We start from the raw sequence: 15,828 nt of genomic DNA on the forward strand, positions 1-15,828 counted from the left end.
GAGCTGGCAGGGCCCAGTGGAGTCTACTGGGGCCTGAGAGGGCTTGGAGGGGGCTGGCAGGGCCCAGTGGGGTCTGCTGGGGCTCAGTGGGGCCTGAGAGGGCTGGGAGGGGACTGGCAGGGCCCAGTGGGGTCTGACAGGGCTTGGAGGGGTCTGACAGGGCTCAATGGGGTCTGCTGGGGCTCAGTGGGGCCTGAGAGGGCTGGGAGGGGACTGGCAGGGCCCAGTGGGGTCTGACAGGGCTTGGAGGGGTCTGACAGGGCTCAATGGGGTCTGCTGGGGCTCAGTGGGGCCTGAGAGGGCTGGGAGGGGACTGGCAGGGCCCAGTGGGGTCTGACAGGGCTTGGAGGGGTCTGACAGGGCTCAATGGGGTCTGCTGGGGCTCAGTGGGGCCTGAGAGGGCTGGGAGGGGACTGGCAAGGCCTAGTGGGGTCTGATGGGGCTTGGAAGGGCCTGACAGGGCTGGGAGGGGGCTGGCAGGGCCCAGTGGGGTCTACTGGGGTCTGACAGGGCTCAGTGGGGTCTCCTGGGGTTCAGTGGGGCCTGACAGGGCCTGTGCTCACGGCCTCTCCGGGGGGCTCACAGGGAGAGATGCCACCAGAGCGTTTGCCACCGGCGACTTCACCCCGGCGGGGCTGGTGGACGACGTGTCGGGGCTGTCGCCGGGCGAGATGCTGGCCATCCTGAGCTGGCTCTCCTTCTACGGCGACAACTACGAGGTGGTGGGTGAGTGGCTCTGGCAAGGGAAAGGGGGTGGGTGGGCGAGGGTGGGCCTGTGGTTGGGGCAGGTCGGGGGACGCAGCCCTGCGTAGGGCTGGGCTTCATCTACAAGGTGTTGGCTGTGGTGGGGTTTCTTCATCTGCACTGCTGGAGACTGAAACCTGTGAGTGACCGGCTGGAGCTGCTGCTAGATCAGGCCTTGTGTGAGGTCTGCTTTCCTCTAAGGTGAAGCTGAAGGGTTTTCCTCCCCTGGGCTGTCAGCTGCAGCTCTCTGCCCCACTTTTATTCGTCTGGGCTGAGCAGAAGGCTTGGAGCCACCGCTGCAAACACTGAAATTAGCAGGACTTGTGAGAGTGTAGGAGCAGCAGTGCAGGGAAACTATTTTGGGGAATGAGGTGCATGGGTGGGAAGGACTTCTGGGGTCTGCTGCTGAAAGTAGCATTGACTTTCTGGTCTTTAATGAGTCTGTGCCTGTGCTTGTCCTGTGTGGATTTATTAACATGGATAAATTGCTGTGCGATGCAAGAATGGAGGGGATGTAAGCTCAGTTCAGTTTTAAAATTGAACCATGGTGAGATCCTCCTTTTTTTGTCTATAAATAACAAATTAAAAAAACAAACAAACATAACTATTCATTTTCCTTGCCTGGAAACAGTGTGGTCTTAATTGGTCTTCTCTCCCAGGGAAGCTGGTGGGCAGATTCTACGATGAAGATGGGGCACCAACAGAAGCCTTAAGGCAGGCGGAGGCTGCGATTGAGGAAGCTCTGAAGTTCAAAGCAGAAAGTGAGCAGAAGAAGCAGCAGTTTCCACCCTGCAACTCGGAATGGAGCTCTGCTAAGGGCAGCCGGTTCTGGTGCTCCAGACAGAGGTAAACTCTCCCTTCCTGCCATCTTGCTTGGACCTCTTGGAGCAGAGAGTTTCTGCCCTTTTTTTTTGGAATCCTTGAGCTTTGTCATTGTCTGTCCTGTCTGCGTTCCTCAGGCTGTGCTTTCTGACAGGCAGAATGGCTGTTCCCTGCACCAGGTTGAGCTGCTGCTCCTGTGTGAATCAGAGTCCCTAGATTTTCTCTGCCAGTCCAGCGACCACTGGTGGCCTCCACCCAGTCTGGGGTTGCACAGAGGTGTAGGTTGGGCTTGTGAAAATGTTCTCTAGCGTCAGGCAGTGGAAGGGAACTCTGCTCACTGAGCTGCTGAGCGGGTAAAAGGAAAACAAAACTTCATCCCAATGAGTAATTATTTTAGGAACTTTATTTCTGAGGCTAAAACTCTTGTGTCGCACTGGAATCAAAATCAGGTTTCAGAATTTGCCACTTGTGCACGTGCTTCTGTTCTCAGGAAAACAGGACAGAAATCCCACGAGGACAGTCTGCCACGTTCGAACAGGTTTTCTCACCTCTTGGGAGTACAGGGATTAGCTCATGTCTTTCAGACACTTTCACAGCCTGTCTCACAGGCCACTGCCACAACAGTTTCCACTTAAAACCACATAAAAATGAGGTTGAGCGTCAAATAGTCATTTCCTACGTGGCCTATTTAATTGTCTTCCTCTCTAAGTTTAGGGACTATTTTGTCTGAAGGTGAAATAATTTCACAGACCACATTGCAGAATGCTTGGGTTTCATTTTGGTACACCAGAGGCACTGTGTTCCTTGGGGAATCTCCTGCTATGTGTGAACGAGCTTGGGTGCAGCCTTGGCACTGAGTTTTCCGTGGCAATAGCTTGTGTAAGAGTTTATAGGCTTAAAAACCACAGTAGTTAGTGGAACAGGCAGGATTTGACCCATGAAGAGACACTATGAAGTAGCTGCGGAAGTACTTGGAGGCTTTTTTGGGGGATTTGCCCTAATTCTGTAAATCCCCGTGTTCAGTCATGGCACAGAAGGCGGCGCGTGGTTATCTGTGAGCAATCGGCTGCCCCCAGAAAAGGCATTTTGCCATCAGACGTGCCGTGCTCCGAAAGGCTGTGAGTCTTTCTCCAGCAATAGAAACGTGGGGAGCAGGAGGCGGTTGCTCCCAGAAGGGTGAGAGTGGGCAGCAGCACCGACAAAACCAGGTTTGGGCCACAGGTTTCTGAAGCACAGCCAATAAAAGTATCAGAAAGCTGTGGGATGTTGGCTGTTGGGAGCAAAGTCTACCTCAGTGAGTGTATTGTTGGTTCTGAGTCCCCCAGATTGTCTTGGTTTTTAGGTCCAGAGAAGGGCAACGAAGCTGGGGAGGGGTCTGGAGCACAAGTCTTACGAGGAGAGGCTGAGGGAGCTGGGGGTGTTCAGCCTGGGGAAGAGGAGACTGAGGGGAGACCTTATTGCTCTGTACAACTCCCTGAAAGGAGGGTGTAGAGAGACGGGGGTCGGTCTCTTCTTCCAAGTTACAGATGTCAGGACAAGGGGTAATGGCTTCAAGTTGCGCCAGGGGAAGTTCAGGTTGGATATTAGGAAACATTTCTTTACTGAAAGGGTTATCCAGCATTGGAATGGGCTGCCCAGGGAGGTGGTGGAGTCCCCATCCCTGGAGGTATTTAAGAAACGTGTAGACATGTTTCTTCAGGGCATGCTCTAGTGCCCAAGATTACTGGTTTGTGGTGGGGTGCTGTGTGGGTGGGTGATGGTTTTTGGGTTGGTGGTGGTTGTTGGGTGTTTAGGTGGTGGGTTGTGGTTTGTGTTTTCTGTGGTGTGTGTGTTTTTTGTTTGTTTGTTTGGTTGGTTTTTTTTGTGGTTGGACTCGATGATCTCTGAGGTCCCTTCCAACCACTACGATTCTGTGATCTAACGGATCTCAATTCGGGGCTTGAATTGTAATTGATTTTAATTTTCCATTCTTAGTGGGGGAGTGGACAGAGACTGGGTCGGAGTCCCTCGGAAGCTCTACCGTCCTGGTTCCAGGGGGAGTCACTGCGTGTGTGTGAGGACTACTGGGCCACCGTGGGGCCAGCCGGCCTCCAGCCCCCACGGCGACCGGGGTGACCTGGATGACCCTCACCTGGAGGAATACGACGGCTGCCACCCCCTGGCCCACCAGTGTGTCCTCACGGGGACGTAGAGTCCCACAGCGAGACCTTGGGTGCCCTTTGGGTGGGCAGCTCCAGCTTCGTGCCCTTCCCTCTGCGCAAAGGGAGCGGGAGAAATTTGGTGTGATTTGTGGTTCTTTTTTAATGCATGGAGATGAGAGAAGGAGAAAATGCTTGAGCCAAGTTAGTGGCTAAAAAAAAAATATGCTGGCTTTCTTAGTGCTTTATTCCTATGGCAACAAACCCTAAGATGCACAGCCTGAATTATATTTAAAAACTGATTTCTTGTGCAGGCAGGAAGTAGCTGCCTGTGTGCACGGTGGTGGGTGCAACGTGTTGTGTTTTAAGGCAGCTCAAGAGCTGCAGCATCACCCACCTCGATCTATGCTCAGTCCTCTGGTCCTTGAACTCTGCTGTAGCACTAGTGCCCTTCCCAGGCATCCCATTTACTCCCAGGAGTTTAAAGGTAGTGGGGAGAAGCGTGAGTTTCTCCTACAATTAAGGTAGGTAGTATCTAAGAACTTGGGCAGTCATTACACACAAGCTTTATTTATTTATCAGATTCTTGGAGTACAGAAGGCAAAGGTCACAGCTGTAGTTCCTCGTGTGGTGTTTATATTAGACACTGTGCAAAGAAGATACTGGAAGCCTCCTATGGGGATCATTGTTTTATGTTGACCTCGCCATCCTGCTCCTCTGATTCATTGCTTCCAAACTACTCAGGTCAGGAGTGGGGAGATTTAAACAGGCACTAAGAGAAGCTGTGTGGCAACGTGGCCATCCTGTAACCTGCCTCCTGGTTCCATCCTGCTGTACGAGCTCCCAGCTGGTGTGTGTCCGTCGGGCGATCGGCCCAGGCTGGATGTCTCCTCACAGGGGCCACCTCCCCTCAAGACAGTCCGTGTTTTAATTCAGTAATAGGAGTGAATCCCAAAACGGGGCAAGTTATTACCATTTCTGTGCAGGGCAAGAGGGCTACCTGTGTGAGGCCTGGGTGCTGTAAACCCCACGCCACAGGGAAGCAGTTGCTGTTTTTCATAGACTCTACTATTAGAAGTCAGTTTCTGGTGCAGCTGCAGTTTTAAGAGAGAGAGAAAATAACCCCCTGCACCAGGACAATTTGGGGGCTGACCTGCTGGAGAGCAGCTCTGAGGAGAAAGACCTGGGAGTCCTGGTGGACAACAGGATGGCCATGAGCCAGCTGCAGAGCAGCGCTTCCTTGTCTCCACAACTTAGTGGCCATTACAAGCGTCAGCAGGTCATTTGCTTTTGGACACATCTTAACAAGAATTTGCATTTAGAAGCCAAACCATTCCCCAAAATCATTGGCCAGTGGCTTTAAAAGAGCTTTAAAAGTTACAGCAATTTCCAGATTATTATTAATTCCAGATTATTTCATAATTTAGCGTTTAGAAGCACTGAGGGGGAGGTTTCTCTTGCAGTAGGAGTGTCATCTATTAAAGCAGAGGAGACTCCTTCACTGACCTGAACTGCTCCAAGATGAGCTTGTTTCTACTCCAGTTAAACAGCTGTCTGTCCATCTATCCATCTGATAGGAAAGGGTGAGAGAAAACCAGCGACAGTTACACAGGGGTCAGTTCAACATAGACCATTCTCTAATGAAGCTCAGAATTCATCTGTGGTTTAGTAAGTTTTATTAATAAAAGACTAGTGTGTCACAGTCTCACCCAGATGGTGGGGTTGGTTTTGCTGTTGCACCGGAGCTGCCCTTTCCCTGCAGTGAAGCTGGAGCAGGTACAGGCTCCTCCAGGCCCCCCCACTGCCCACCAGGGCACAGACCAACACTCAGCTTCTCCACCGAGCTGAGAACTGATTTACATCATGGACCAGCTCTGGCCTGGAAGAAGTGATTTTTTTTCATCAGAATGACTACAGATGAATCTCATAAGGCATTTCAGATGACTCTATAGGATAAACACCAGACCTTGTCAGCCAGAAGAACAGTTGTAGCGGTTCCCCACCATTAACATTTCAGAGCAAAGAATAAAGTTGTCCCACCCAGTTCAGTGTCACAGCCCTGGTTTCCCTTGCTTGCAGAGGGGCAGCTGTCTTTGCAGGAGAAGATCTTTTCTTAACAAGGTTCCCACCTCACGCTGCATTATCTAGTTATGCATTTTATTACAAGTAGAATTATTACACAACAAAGTAATGCATATTGGAAAAATACATTTTTACAATGACTCCAGACAAACATTGCAGATAAAATGCCATTGTTCTAAGACTTCCTTTTCTATTTCACAGAGGGTAGTAGAAGGTTCAGAGTTATTTTTTTGTCACTCATACAAGCTTTGATTTCTATTTCTTTTTTTTTTTTTAAGAGATTGCTCAGTACCCAACTCCACTGGTTACAGGAAAAAGAGGACTTGCCTGTTAACGTTTGATCTACAACAAAACCCAGCCTTGGCCTCCCAAATTGTTACGTGTTAATTTCTAAGCACTAGGTGAGGGGTTGCACGAGCCACGGGTCTCCAGCACGGGAAGTCGTTAAGGCATCTGTCAGTTTTGACCAGCAGCTTGCGATGCGCCGTTAGTACCTTCAACACCAACACTCTCACTCCACATAGCGGTGTGAAACAGTGACTATACCTTTTTTTGCAGATACACAAAATTAAAAACTTAAGCCAGACCACATTTTGTGCTCATGGAGGAGCATGGGATGACTGCAAGCAAAAGGAATCCAGTCTGGGAACAAAGCGCTACAGTAGGAGCCACCACAGACCTCCCCTGTGGCCCCACTGAAGTGCCTGAAGCCTGGTGTGACAGCAAAAAACCCCCAGAAATTAGTTTTCAATCCCCCTTTTTGTTCCACAAGTTAATAGATACCACTCAAAGACAGCAGGGGTAGGAGGGGTGGGGGGTTTGGTCACAACTGTGATGTGCTACAAAAAGGAAGAGGAGTTGTTTACAGAGTTAGAAATGTGTTGACCACCACTACGTCACCGAGTGCCTCCCTTCAGGTCTGTACCCTGCAGTGGAGCATTGCCAGCAAAACTCCCCAAAAATGTCCAAAGTGAGAGAATTCAGACCAATTCTGGGCAAAGGGCATCAAGGACCAAGCCCCACCAGTTGTCTGGAGGAAAGTCAGCCTCTTTAGCTGAAGCACTACAAAAGAACTAACCTGGGGTTTAGTTCAAGCTGTGAGCTTTTCCCCTTTAACTCTGGCAGAAAGCTATTTAGTGTTGGCTGGAAGGAAACTTATCTCCAAGGCACTTCAAAAAGATCAAATTTGCTGAATTCAGTTTGTTTTAAATTGAACATTTCAGGCTGTACATTAGTTTATCACTAACTTTGCTTTCAGACCTCAGTAAGAAACCTGGTACAGTATTGGCTGTAAAGAGCAAACTAGGAGCATCACATACCATTTCCCAGACTTTTCCCAGAGTTTGGGGCAGCTATAGTTAATATTCTCATTTTAAAAAGAGCAACTAGCCAGCCTTAAACCTGCCATTGATTCACAAGATCTACATTTTTCATCATTTAAAAGGTTGCTTATTCTGTTAGAACAGAGCTCCCCGTTCCCTTGCCCCCTCCATCAGAGAAGTCACCGGAAAACAGGATGTTTAAAAGCTTTAGCAATTAACATGTTGTGCAGCTTTCCAATTAAGTAGAAGTCCATAGGCTGTGGCCACCACTCCTCTACCACTACCCTTCAGGATCCAGAGCTCACACTCACTGCTCCTTAGCACTGTAGCTCCAAACAAAGAGTGAAGTCAACATGATCTCATGGGATACGCTACAGTCAGCACTTCTTTCATCAAATGCACTCTCTCTCCATGATCACTGTCTTTCACTGCTCAAGCCCTGCAGCCAGTGATGCTCTGAACCATCCAGTCCACTGCTTTCTCAAGTACAGGGTTTTCCATCATGTTTCACTCAAAAAAAACACAAATCCCCAAACTGTAGTTGCAGTTAAATGCTTCAGACATGATTATTTTCCACCCCTAACGCCAGCGATGCACCGTTTGTATTCACTGTCACAGAGACCAGTTGTGTTACCCAGGGCATTCTGTTGGCACACGACAGCAGCAGACACCAAACAGTGAGGCAAATTTGTATTAATCGTCCATTATTCTTCTCTAGTGTTACAAGGGTGAGATTCCAGTTATAATCTACTCATATTGGAAGATCAAAGTGCAGATCATGTGAGACTTGATGCGAAATTCATCGTGCAAATGTCAGCAGTTACACCCTCTCCCATCCTTTTCTTGTACAAGTTTGAGAAAAACCCTCTAGTGAATCTCCCCCAGCAGCAGCAGTCTGGGTCACCATCCCATCTTACTCTGACATCACTCTTCCAACTTCTCCATCCTGTACACTGGGGCTAACAGTCATTAAATAAACAGTTCATGGAGCAGGGATGAGGAATGCTGAGCTGAATCTAAACTAGGTTCATCTCTTGGGATGAAAACAGCCTTAACGTGGCATGTAGTTTTGCTAAAGTACACTATTTTTCCCCCCTGACTGAAGCCCTTGCCCACCAAACCATAACTTTGTCTAACAGCAGTTCTCTCCTGTTTAACTAGATAACGTGGTGCTGGATTTTTGTAGATTCAGCATGTTTAAGAGAGCACGACCAGCCTAGATTAGGATAATGCGATTTAATCCAAACGCCTGGCACAGCTCTGCCAGTTCAGAATCCCTCCTCCAAGGCCAGAGGCTTCATGTTAACAGGAAGCCTCCAAACACACTCCCACTGACCAGCCATCCTGCTGAAACTGGACCCAATTCAACGCCCAGAGGTGCAGCACACTTTATACTGGTAGGGTCACTGACTCTCCTGCAGCAGTTCACCAGGGTCTTGGAACCAAAGGGAAGTGCTACTGTCCCTCATGGGATCCATAATGCACTTCAGCATTTATTGCTGTGAGTTAGACTATTCAACCAGTTTTAGTGTTTTCAACCATTTAGCAAACACTTAGGCCTTTCAGCACACTTCTGTTTGTTTATACACGAATTGGAAGGACTAGCAACGGAAATATGAAAGTGCAACAAAGACTTTGACAGCTCTAGCAGGTATGAGCAAAAGTATTTAACCAGCTAAAACCAACTTTGCACTTCTCTTGAACATGCTAAAGCGAATGAGACGTTTACTGGAGGAGGTATCAAGAGGTGGGTCTGCAATTCTGACTGCTTTGCATCAGATGGTGTAAAGCTTTCTGTTGTAAGGCCACAATTCTGGAGCTATGCTTAGAACTACCCCCCGTTTTTTGAAGAGTTTCTTGAAATGAACAGTGGTTGTAACAGCTCAGTCTAGCTTCACCAGAGGTCTTCTCTAGAGAAAGGGAACGTTTATCTTTAAGACAAAGCAAAAAAAAAGGATACCTGGTTACCCTGAAACTTAATGCCGTCTCTACTAAGCAGCCTGAAAGCCACAGGACTTAATAGAGTTGCTCAGTGCAAAGCACCATGTCAAGGACACACCTGTTTTACATCAATTCAAACATCAGCCCAACAATTTTCACTTCCATACCCCGCTGCAACTAGAAGAGGGTCCAAATTCTTTTTTGTCACTTGGTTTCAAACGATCCACTCGAATTCCTAGTGAAGTCTATCACAGCCCGATACATTTACAGTCATACAAAGTCATTTATACCAGAATATATCATAACAGGGTCCTTAATTAGTTCAGTCTATTGCAGAAGACATATATAGGCCTCCTCTTCCCTATCCAGAGGGCTTTAAGCAGAGCTGCTGTCGGGAGCACTGACGGAGAATCCCTTTGCTTCCCCAGGGTACTAGGAGACTCCTCCCAGAGTCAGGACGTCAAAGCAGATGTTGCAAACTCGAACGGGCTTGTTCAGGTCAAATTTTATGATAGGAATCTCCTTTGTTGAGCACTTATGGCAGAGCAGGCGTCCACAGTGTCGGCTGTTGATACAAGAGGGGTGGGAGAGAAGTGAGTTCACTCACAGTGAACACCTGGACTTTACAATTTGGCATTCTTCAGTGATAATATCGCTAAAAAGGTTCAGTAGCAACTGAAATGCTACATTTTTCTTACATCTTCTGCTATCTCTCATGCAATAACTGGATACTAATGCCAAAAAGCATGTGCTGATTCTAAACTAGTCTGTCACCCAGCACTATAATGGACGTGGGTGCAGTTTCTCTGGAACACTGAAGTCTCAGCTGCACTAAGAAAAAAAGTCTTAGCAACTTCCATCTAAGCCAGCGTATCTTGTTAAGAAAAGGCAACTCATCTCCACAAGAGCAACTCACCTCAGCATCTTCAGTCATTTCCACATTCCAAACATCATCCCTAACCCTGGCTGGCACAGGCTGCCCAAATCTGTCACCCATCTCAGAGCAAGGTCAGCCCCACTTCTGAAAGCAGGTGCCAAATCCTCTGTTTCACTACTGGAACTTTGACACGATTTCTTATTTCCAAGAAATCAGAATATGAAATGCACAAACAGCAGACAAGAAGTTACTGATCTAGGACACAGAATGTTTCAGCTGGATTACAGGTTATACACCTGTGTTAATACCGAAGTTTCCTAAACAACCAGAAGGAACAAGCCTGGCTACATTTGGGAAAGGAATCCATTTCCTCGTGAGCCCAGCAAGATGGGTCATTACCAGTGATGCTTTCTTGTCGTGACTCCAAATTTGGCAGTGCACTCGTAGCAGTTGGAGCCATCACACCAGGGAGGTTCTTTTGTCAGCATATCTGTTAGAGGCAAAAATGTAAAGGGAAAATGGGCTCAGACACCTCTCGAGCACACTGTAACCTTAAGGAGGCTTTCTCTAGTTTCAGGCCGCACTCAGGGTAATTGATTTAACTACCCTTGCAGTAGCTGCAGTCTTGTTTGTAGAAAATGTGATGGCTGATGAAAGCAACTATATATTACCCACAGCAACTATATAGTACAAGTTAAAAAGCAGTATCTAGATCTTAATCTACATTAGACTATGACACCAGCCAGGAGTCTCCATGTCTATCCTTACAGAAAAAGTATTTAAGTTTGACAAGTTTGCACCGTGCAACTTTTTAGTTGATCTGAGAAAAATTAGTATTTCCATGCTCCATTTAAAGTAGTAGAATATTCAGAAGTTCAGCCCCTCTGAAATTATTGCCATCTAAGTCCAGAGATCTTTCCACCACCAAAGTATCTCAGAAACATAAGCTAAAAGCCCTTTCCAACTGTAGCAGGCAGTACTCACCCAGCAATCTAAAGAGAAGCTGTTTTGTAGCAACTTGGTAGTTGAAGATATTGACTCCTTGATTATTGTTAACTCCAAGCCGAGCCCCAGCTCTCACTATTGCACGACACAAGTTGGCGTTTCCCTTCATGTAAGCCAAGAGCAGCACTGAAAAAGAAAAGCCAGATACTTCCCTGCTTACAGAGTGGTAGGGCTTGTGTTACACTCAGTCCAGAGTAGGATCTTTAGTTCTTTTAAGTTTCCGTGCAAAGTTTGCATCTCACTAGTATTTAACATACTACTGCCAATTATTCCAGCTCTAAGAGTAATTTGAATGACTTTCAAGTTTAGTAGCTGTTGGATCTCACCCACCTGTGTTTCCTTCAGCATCAGGCTTGTCCAGAGGGTACTCTGGCATACACTCCAGGAAGAGGTCACAGATGGCTGCTGCATTATCTTTCCCATATTGTCCCAAAATATGCATTGGTGACTGGCCTCTGGGGAAAAAGAGTTTTCCATCCTGATCAAAGTCTGCTTGCTACTAGGACTTACTCATCCAACTCATTTTTACAAAGTTAGGTGTACCACTGTTTGACCCAGAGTAACTCAGTACATCACACACAACTGTCTACTTCAACTTCTTTGTCTTGCTATACATGATTTCCACACAACTCACACACAGCATGCTCTGCACACTTCACTGTAAAATTAGTGTAGAAATACTATAATACAAGCCAAATCTTTGTTGTTTTTATCTAGTCATACCAGCACATATTTTAAAATACAGCATGTTTCTTTTAGCCTGTGATTACCTAACGTTAAAGGCTTCTGCGTCCACATTGCACTCTGTGAGGAGGACCCGGATGTTGTTCAGACGGCCGTGCATCACTGCCAGATGGAGAGCTGAAAGGCAGAAGAGAAGCTTCAAGAATCTGAAGTAATGTCAATAATAATTACAGCCCCATAACATTAAGCACTCCCCTTTCATTTTCCCCACCATCCCTCTCCAAAACTCCTTCCGCCAGCTTTGATTTCTTGGACTTTCCTTCTCCTTTTCATCTTTGAAGAGTGAGCCCATTCAAGGGCCTGTCCCTACCACTAAGAGATACTGGTATTATCAACAGACCTCCTCAAGTGTTTACAGCAGTTTGTACATCTTTAGAAGTTTACCGTTATTTCCATTTTCATCTACAGCTGCAAAGTCTACTCCGTTCTCCAGAAGGACTGAACAAATTGTGGGCAAATCCTGCTGGGCTGCCAAGTGAAGAGCAGTCTGACGGTGCTTAGTCAGTTCATTCACCTGGGCACCTGCAAGCAGCTGTCAAGATGCAAGAAGGAATATGTTCAAAGACATTTCCAAGGGCTATTAGCCAACAGTTAACTTCTGCCAATGAAGCACACAAGACTCCAGTGTACAGAGATACTCCTAGGCCTCCAGCACATATAAAATGCTATCACTACTGAGCTGTTGCAACTTGAGTTCACGTTCTGATCTACAGACAGCACAAGGTAAAGTTCTTCCTTTAAAGTGAGCCACGTTACCAAGCAATTGCTGCAGATCAGGCCTGCTCACACAAAGGCTACTGATACAGCTCAGCCAATGGTACCAGCTCAGGGAACTTTATGCAGCTCTGAGTTAGAATCACAGAATGGCTTGGAAGGGACCAAAAAGATCACCACGTTCCACCCCCCCACCCTGGGCAGGGACACCTCCCACCAGACCAGGTTGCTCCAAGCCCCCTCCAACCTGGCCTTGAACCCCTCCAGGGATGGGGCAGCTACAGCTTCTCTGGGCAACCTGGGCCAGGCTCTCACCACCCTCACAGCAAGGAATTTCTTCCTAATATCTCATCTAAATTAGTTCTGCTTCAGAAAAAGCAGTATCACCTTCAGCTGACTTCTCCAGCCTACAGGCAATGTGGATTAAGGCAGAATGTGCTTTTTTTAAGTAGAGGAAGAGTGAGTCTCCAGCACATACCAGATTACGCACGATGATCTCCGAGCCAGCCTGGACAGCCAGGTGCAGAGGTGTTAGTTTGGAGGCATCCTGGACCCGGGAGTTCACATTTGCCTGCACACTGATCAGGAACAGCACACTCTCAATGTCTGAGTTCTGAACAGCTACGTGGAGGAAATTCCGACCTTTATTATCAACCTGTGGCAGACAGGGCACATGAAATGAAATTTATTATTTCTGTAGAACTGCAAGCTGTTATGTAGTAGAATCATAGAATCGTCCAGGTTGGAAGAGACCCTTGGGATCATCGAGTCCAACCATCTCCCCTACTCTACAAAGTCCTCCCCTACACCATGTCCCTCAGCACTGTATCTAAACGGCCCTTAAACACAGCCAGGGACATAGTAGGACATATTTTCACTGAGAGAGACTTGCTCCTTCTACTTGAGATGAGCTGTAGAGTCTTTTCCTTTCACTGCTTGACGTTAGAGACTTATTTCATAGATATGACTATCAAATAACTGAACTGAGGAATTATCAGCTGCAACTGCTCACCCCAGCCTGCTTCAGACTACTTTATTTATACTTTATAACCTTGTCATTTCTCAACCACGCTCTGAAGAGCATTATGACAGACAAAAGGTTAACAGCTGTTGTAGTAAGTACTGAGCAGCAGTTAATGATAAACTCAGTTAAGTGAAACAAACTCCAGCCAACCTGGCAGTTACCAGAGAAGCAAGCAACACGCAATCCTGCCACACTGCTGCAAAGTGTATTGATTTTTTGGCTTCACACCAAGCACATGTTGTTCCTCATCTTTGCGTTGAAGCTAATGTTAAAGCACACTTAGAGCCAGTTGTATTTCTAACCACATTTTAGATATATTACCAAAGCTCACTAAGCACTCAAATACTTTACTAGCAATTAAACTTACATAGGGTAGAAAGAAACTCCTCAACAGCTGCCTGAGTGACACACCAGAAGCCTGAAGATACAGTTGGAGGTTTTATAGTTCAGCAGTACAGCGTTGTACCTATTATTCAGTTATTTTAGGGCAGGGTTTCTATTTCTGATAGCTTTAGGAAAGCTAGGGAATAGATTATTTTTCTACTAGTCCAGCACAAGAGTAGAGTTAGAACTGTCTCTTTACACTCATGTTCCTCAATTTAGCACTGACAAGATGAGATCAAGCTTGATGAGACACTTGGTGTTCTTACTCATACATCGCACGTACACACCTACAGTTTCCTAATAAATCCTGCTCCAGAAAACTAGCATCTGGCAAATGTCATTGCATGTAAAGCCACAAAAGGATACAGCAGAATTTGCTTGTGGAACACCAGTTAGCACAGACTAGCACAGTAAAGCCACCAGCACACCTGAACACTGCCCACTTACCTGTTCAGCAGCTCCGGGCTCCCGCTTCAGAATCGCTTCGGCCGCTTTGTTATTTTTATACGTCATCGCACACGCGAAGGGGGTCATCCCTTGCCTGTCACGTACATTCAGCTTAATATCTGGATGTGAAATCATAAGCTGAATGATAACATTATGCTGGTTGCTAATGGCAACGTGGATTGGAGTTCTTCCTTCTGCATCCTGGAAGGAAACCAGGAAGTTTGTTACATGAAGACTCTGCAATACACAAATCCCTCCCGAACTCAGAAAAGCAGAAGCAGCTTATTAGCTAAGTTCTGTGACAGACCCAGCTGCCTTGGGCTGGGACACCACCACAGCACAAGTGAAGTGAGTTGGTATTTGTTTCTCCAAAGAGCTTGGCCTCAATCCTGTGCCAGAGCCATTTAAGCAGCTCAGAGTAACATTTCCCCAGACATTTTGGGGGCAGAGATGAGCATTTGAGACTACAGCCAAGCGTTCCAAGAGAATGCTTTTAAAACTGAAATCAGTTTGAAGCATTTGCTGTTCATACTTTATTAAAAATTGATTTCTACAAATTTTTATCTGAAAGAACAACATACAGACTGCATTTCCACAGATCCAGCACTGCAGAGACTTCCCCAGATTGGCCCTTGGGCACTAGTGCTAAGCTTTCTGGAAGCTAAACATTTGGAACTTCCCTCACTGAAGATATAACAGGATCAGGCATGTTTGTTTTGCAAACAGTGTATTAAAGTCTAGCAAATTCAAACAAGGTGTTTAATCACTTGTCTGTATCAAGCAGCAGTTTACAGCCACAGCTGCTTTGTGACTGGGTTCTGCCATTCATTTTCCTGTCATTTTCAATAGCATCAGGAGCCAGAAATGTCACACATTCATCTCTTTTGTGCTATTTGTCAAGCTTCTGTTTCAGGATTACTGTGTAATCAAAAATGAAGTGTAACTCATAGTTACATCACCCCAGTTTACTCAGTAACTGATGACACTTCCCAAACATACTAACAAAGTAGAGTATTCTGGTGTTTTGCACTATAGCTGATCTAATGATTAATTGCAACAGGTAACAGCCTTTAATTCACACTGGGGACAGAAGACTTGAATTTCAGTCATTGCATCAAAAAACTGACACTGCAAGAAGTTCTCTGTATCATTATTTTCCCTCCGTGTAGCTTCCTGCATTTGAATTAATCCATCATATGGGCAGATAAACACTACATTTGGTAACCAGGGACAGGGAGAAAGAAAAAGTAGATCTGCAGCCAGTCACCACATTGGCTCAGCCATAATAGAAGGATGTTCTTTTTCTTATCTTGCAAAATACACAGCTAAGAGGGAAGCCTGTTTTCACTACATTAGAGGCAAATAATCAACTTTAAAGAAAGCGTGCACTATTTCTGTATGTACCTGAGCATTGACATTGGCACCAAACTCCAAAAGGCACTGGATCACCTCTTCTAGTCCCCAGCAGGCTGCCAGGTGTAGGGGTGTCTGTCCATCATGAGCTTCCTCTTCTCCTTCTCCATTTGGGCCTGGCTTTCTGGGACTATTCACATCACAACCACTAAAACAAATACAATACAATCA

General features: G+C 46.5%; 2 protein-coding genes across 3 annotated transcripts in view; one reads left to right on the top strand and one right to left on the bottom strand.

Annotated features, from left to right (window-relative positions):
• Positions 1 to 524: 524 nt before the first annotated feature.
• On the top strand, positions 525 to 3,930 carry LOC106894533 (neuferricin). The gene is made up of 3 exons (XM_014953235.1): positions 525 to 726; positions 1,404 to 1,590; positions 3,541 to 3,930. Exons 1-3 carry the CDS (start codon positions 672 to 674, stop codon positions 3,755 to 3,757), a joined length of 459 nt encoding a protein of 152 aa, XP_014808721.1. The 5' UTR covers positions 525 to 671; the 3' UTR covers positions 3,758 to 3,930.
• A 1,433-nt stretch (positions 3,931 to 5,363) lies between these two features.
• ANKFY1 (ankyrin repeat and FYVE domain containing 1) overlaps positions 5,364 to 15,828 on the bottom strand; it is a 36,044-nt gene continuing 25,579 nt past the window's right edge. For both annotated transcript variants that reach the window (XM_014953233.1, XM_014953234.1), the window contains 9 exons: positions 15,649 to 15,805; positions 14,245 to 14,445; positions 12,868 to 13,044; positions 12,060 to 12,207; positions 11,702 to 11,792; positions 11,262 to 11,386; positions 10,911 to 11,057; positions 10,326 to 10,416; positions 5,364 to 9,614 (listed from right to left, as the gene is read on the bottom strand). In XM_014953233.1, the coding sequence (XP_014808719.1) occupies positions 9,482 to 9,614; positions 10,326 to 10,416; positions 10,911 to 11,057; positions 11,262 to 11,386; positions 11,702 to 11,792; positions 12,060 to 12,207; positions 12,868 to 13,044; positions 14,245 to 14,445; positions 15,649 to 15,805 (1,270 nt within the window). In that variant the 3' untranslated portion in view covers positions 5,364 to 9,481. The remainder of the gene's footprint in view (positions 9,615 to 10,325; positions 10,417 to 10,910; positions 11,058 to 11,261; positions 11,387 to 11,701; positions 11,793 to 12,059; positions 12,208 to 12,867; positions 13,045 to 14,244; positions 14,446 to 15,648; positions 15,806 to 15,828) is intronic.

This window comes from Calidris pugnax, unplaced genomic scaffold (assembly GCF_001431845.1).
Source record: "Calidris pugnax isolate Ruff unplaced genomic scaffold, ASM143184v1 scaffold133, whole genome shotgun sequence".
Classification (NCBI taxonomy): Eukaryota; Metazoa; Chordata; class Aves; order Charadriiformes; family Scolopacidae; genus Calidris; species Calidris pugnax.

What these genes read in the sequence shown, in the direction of transcription:
- LOC106894533 (XM_014953235.1), top strand. Translation starts at nt 672, where the DNA reads ATGCTGGCCATCCTGAGCTGGCTCTCCTTCTACGGCGACAACTACGAG. An exon ending in CGACAACTACGAGGTGGTGG is followed by an intron (nt 727 to 1,403) that starts GTGAGTGGCTCT and finishes CTTCTCTCCCAG; the next exon opens with GGAAGCTGGTGGGCAGATTC. An exon ending in TTCTGGTGCTCCAGACAGAG is followed by an intron (nt 1,591 to 3,540) that starts GTAAACTCTCCC and finishes TTCCATTCTTAG; the next exon opens with TGGGGGAGTGGACAGAGACT.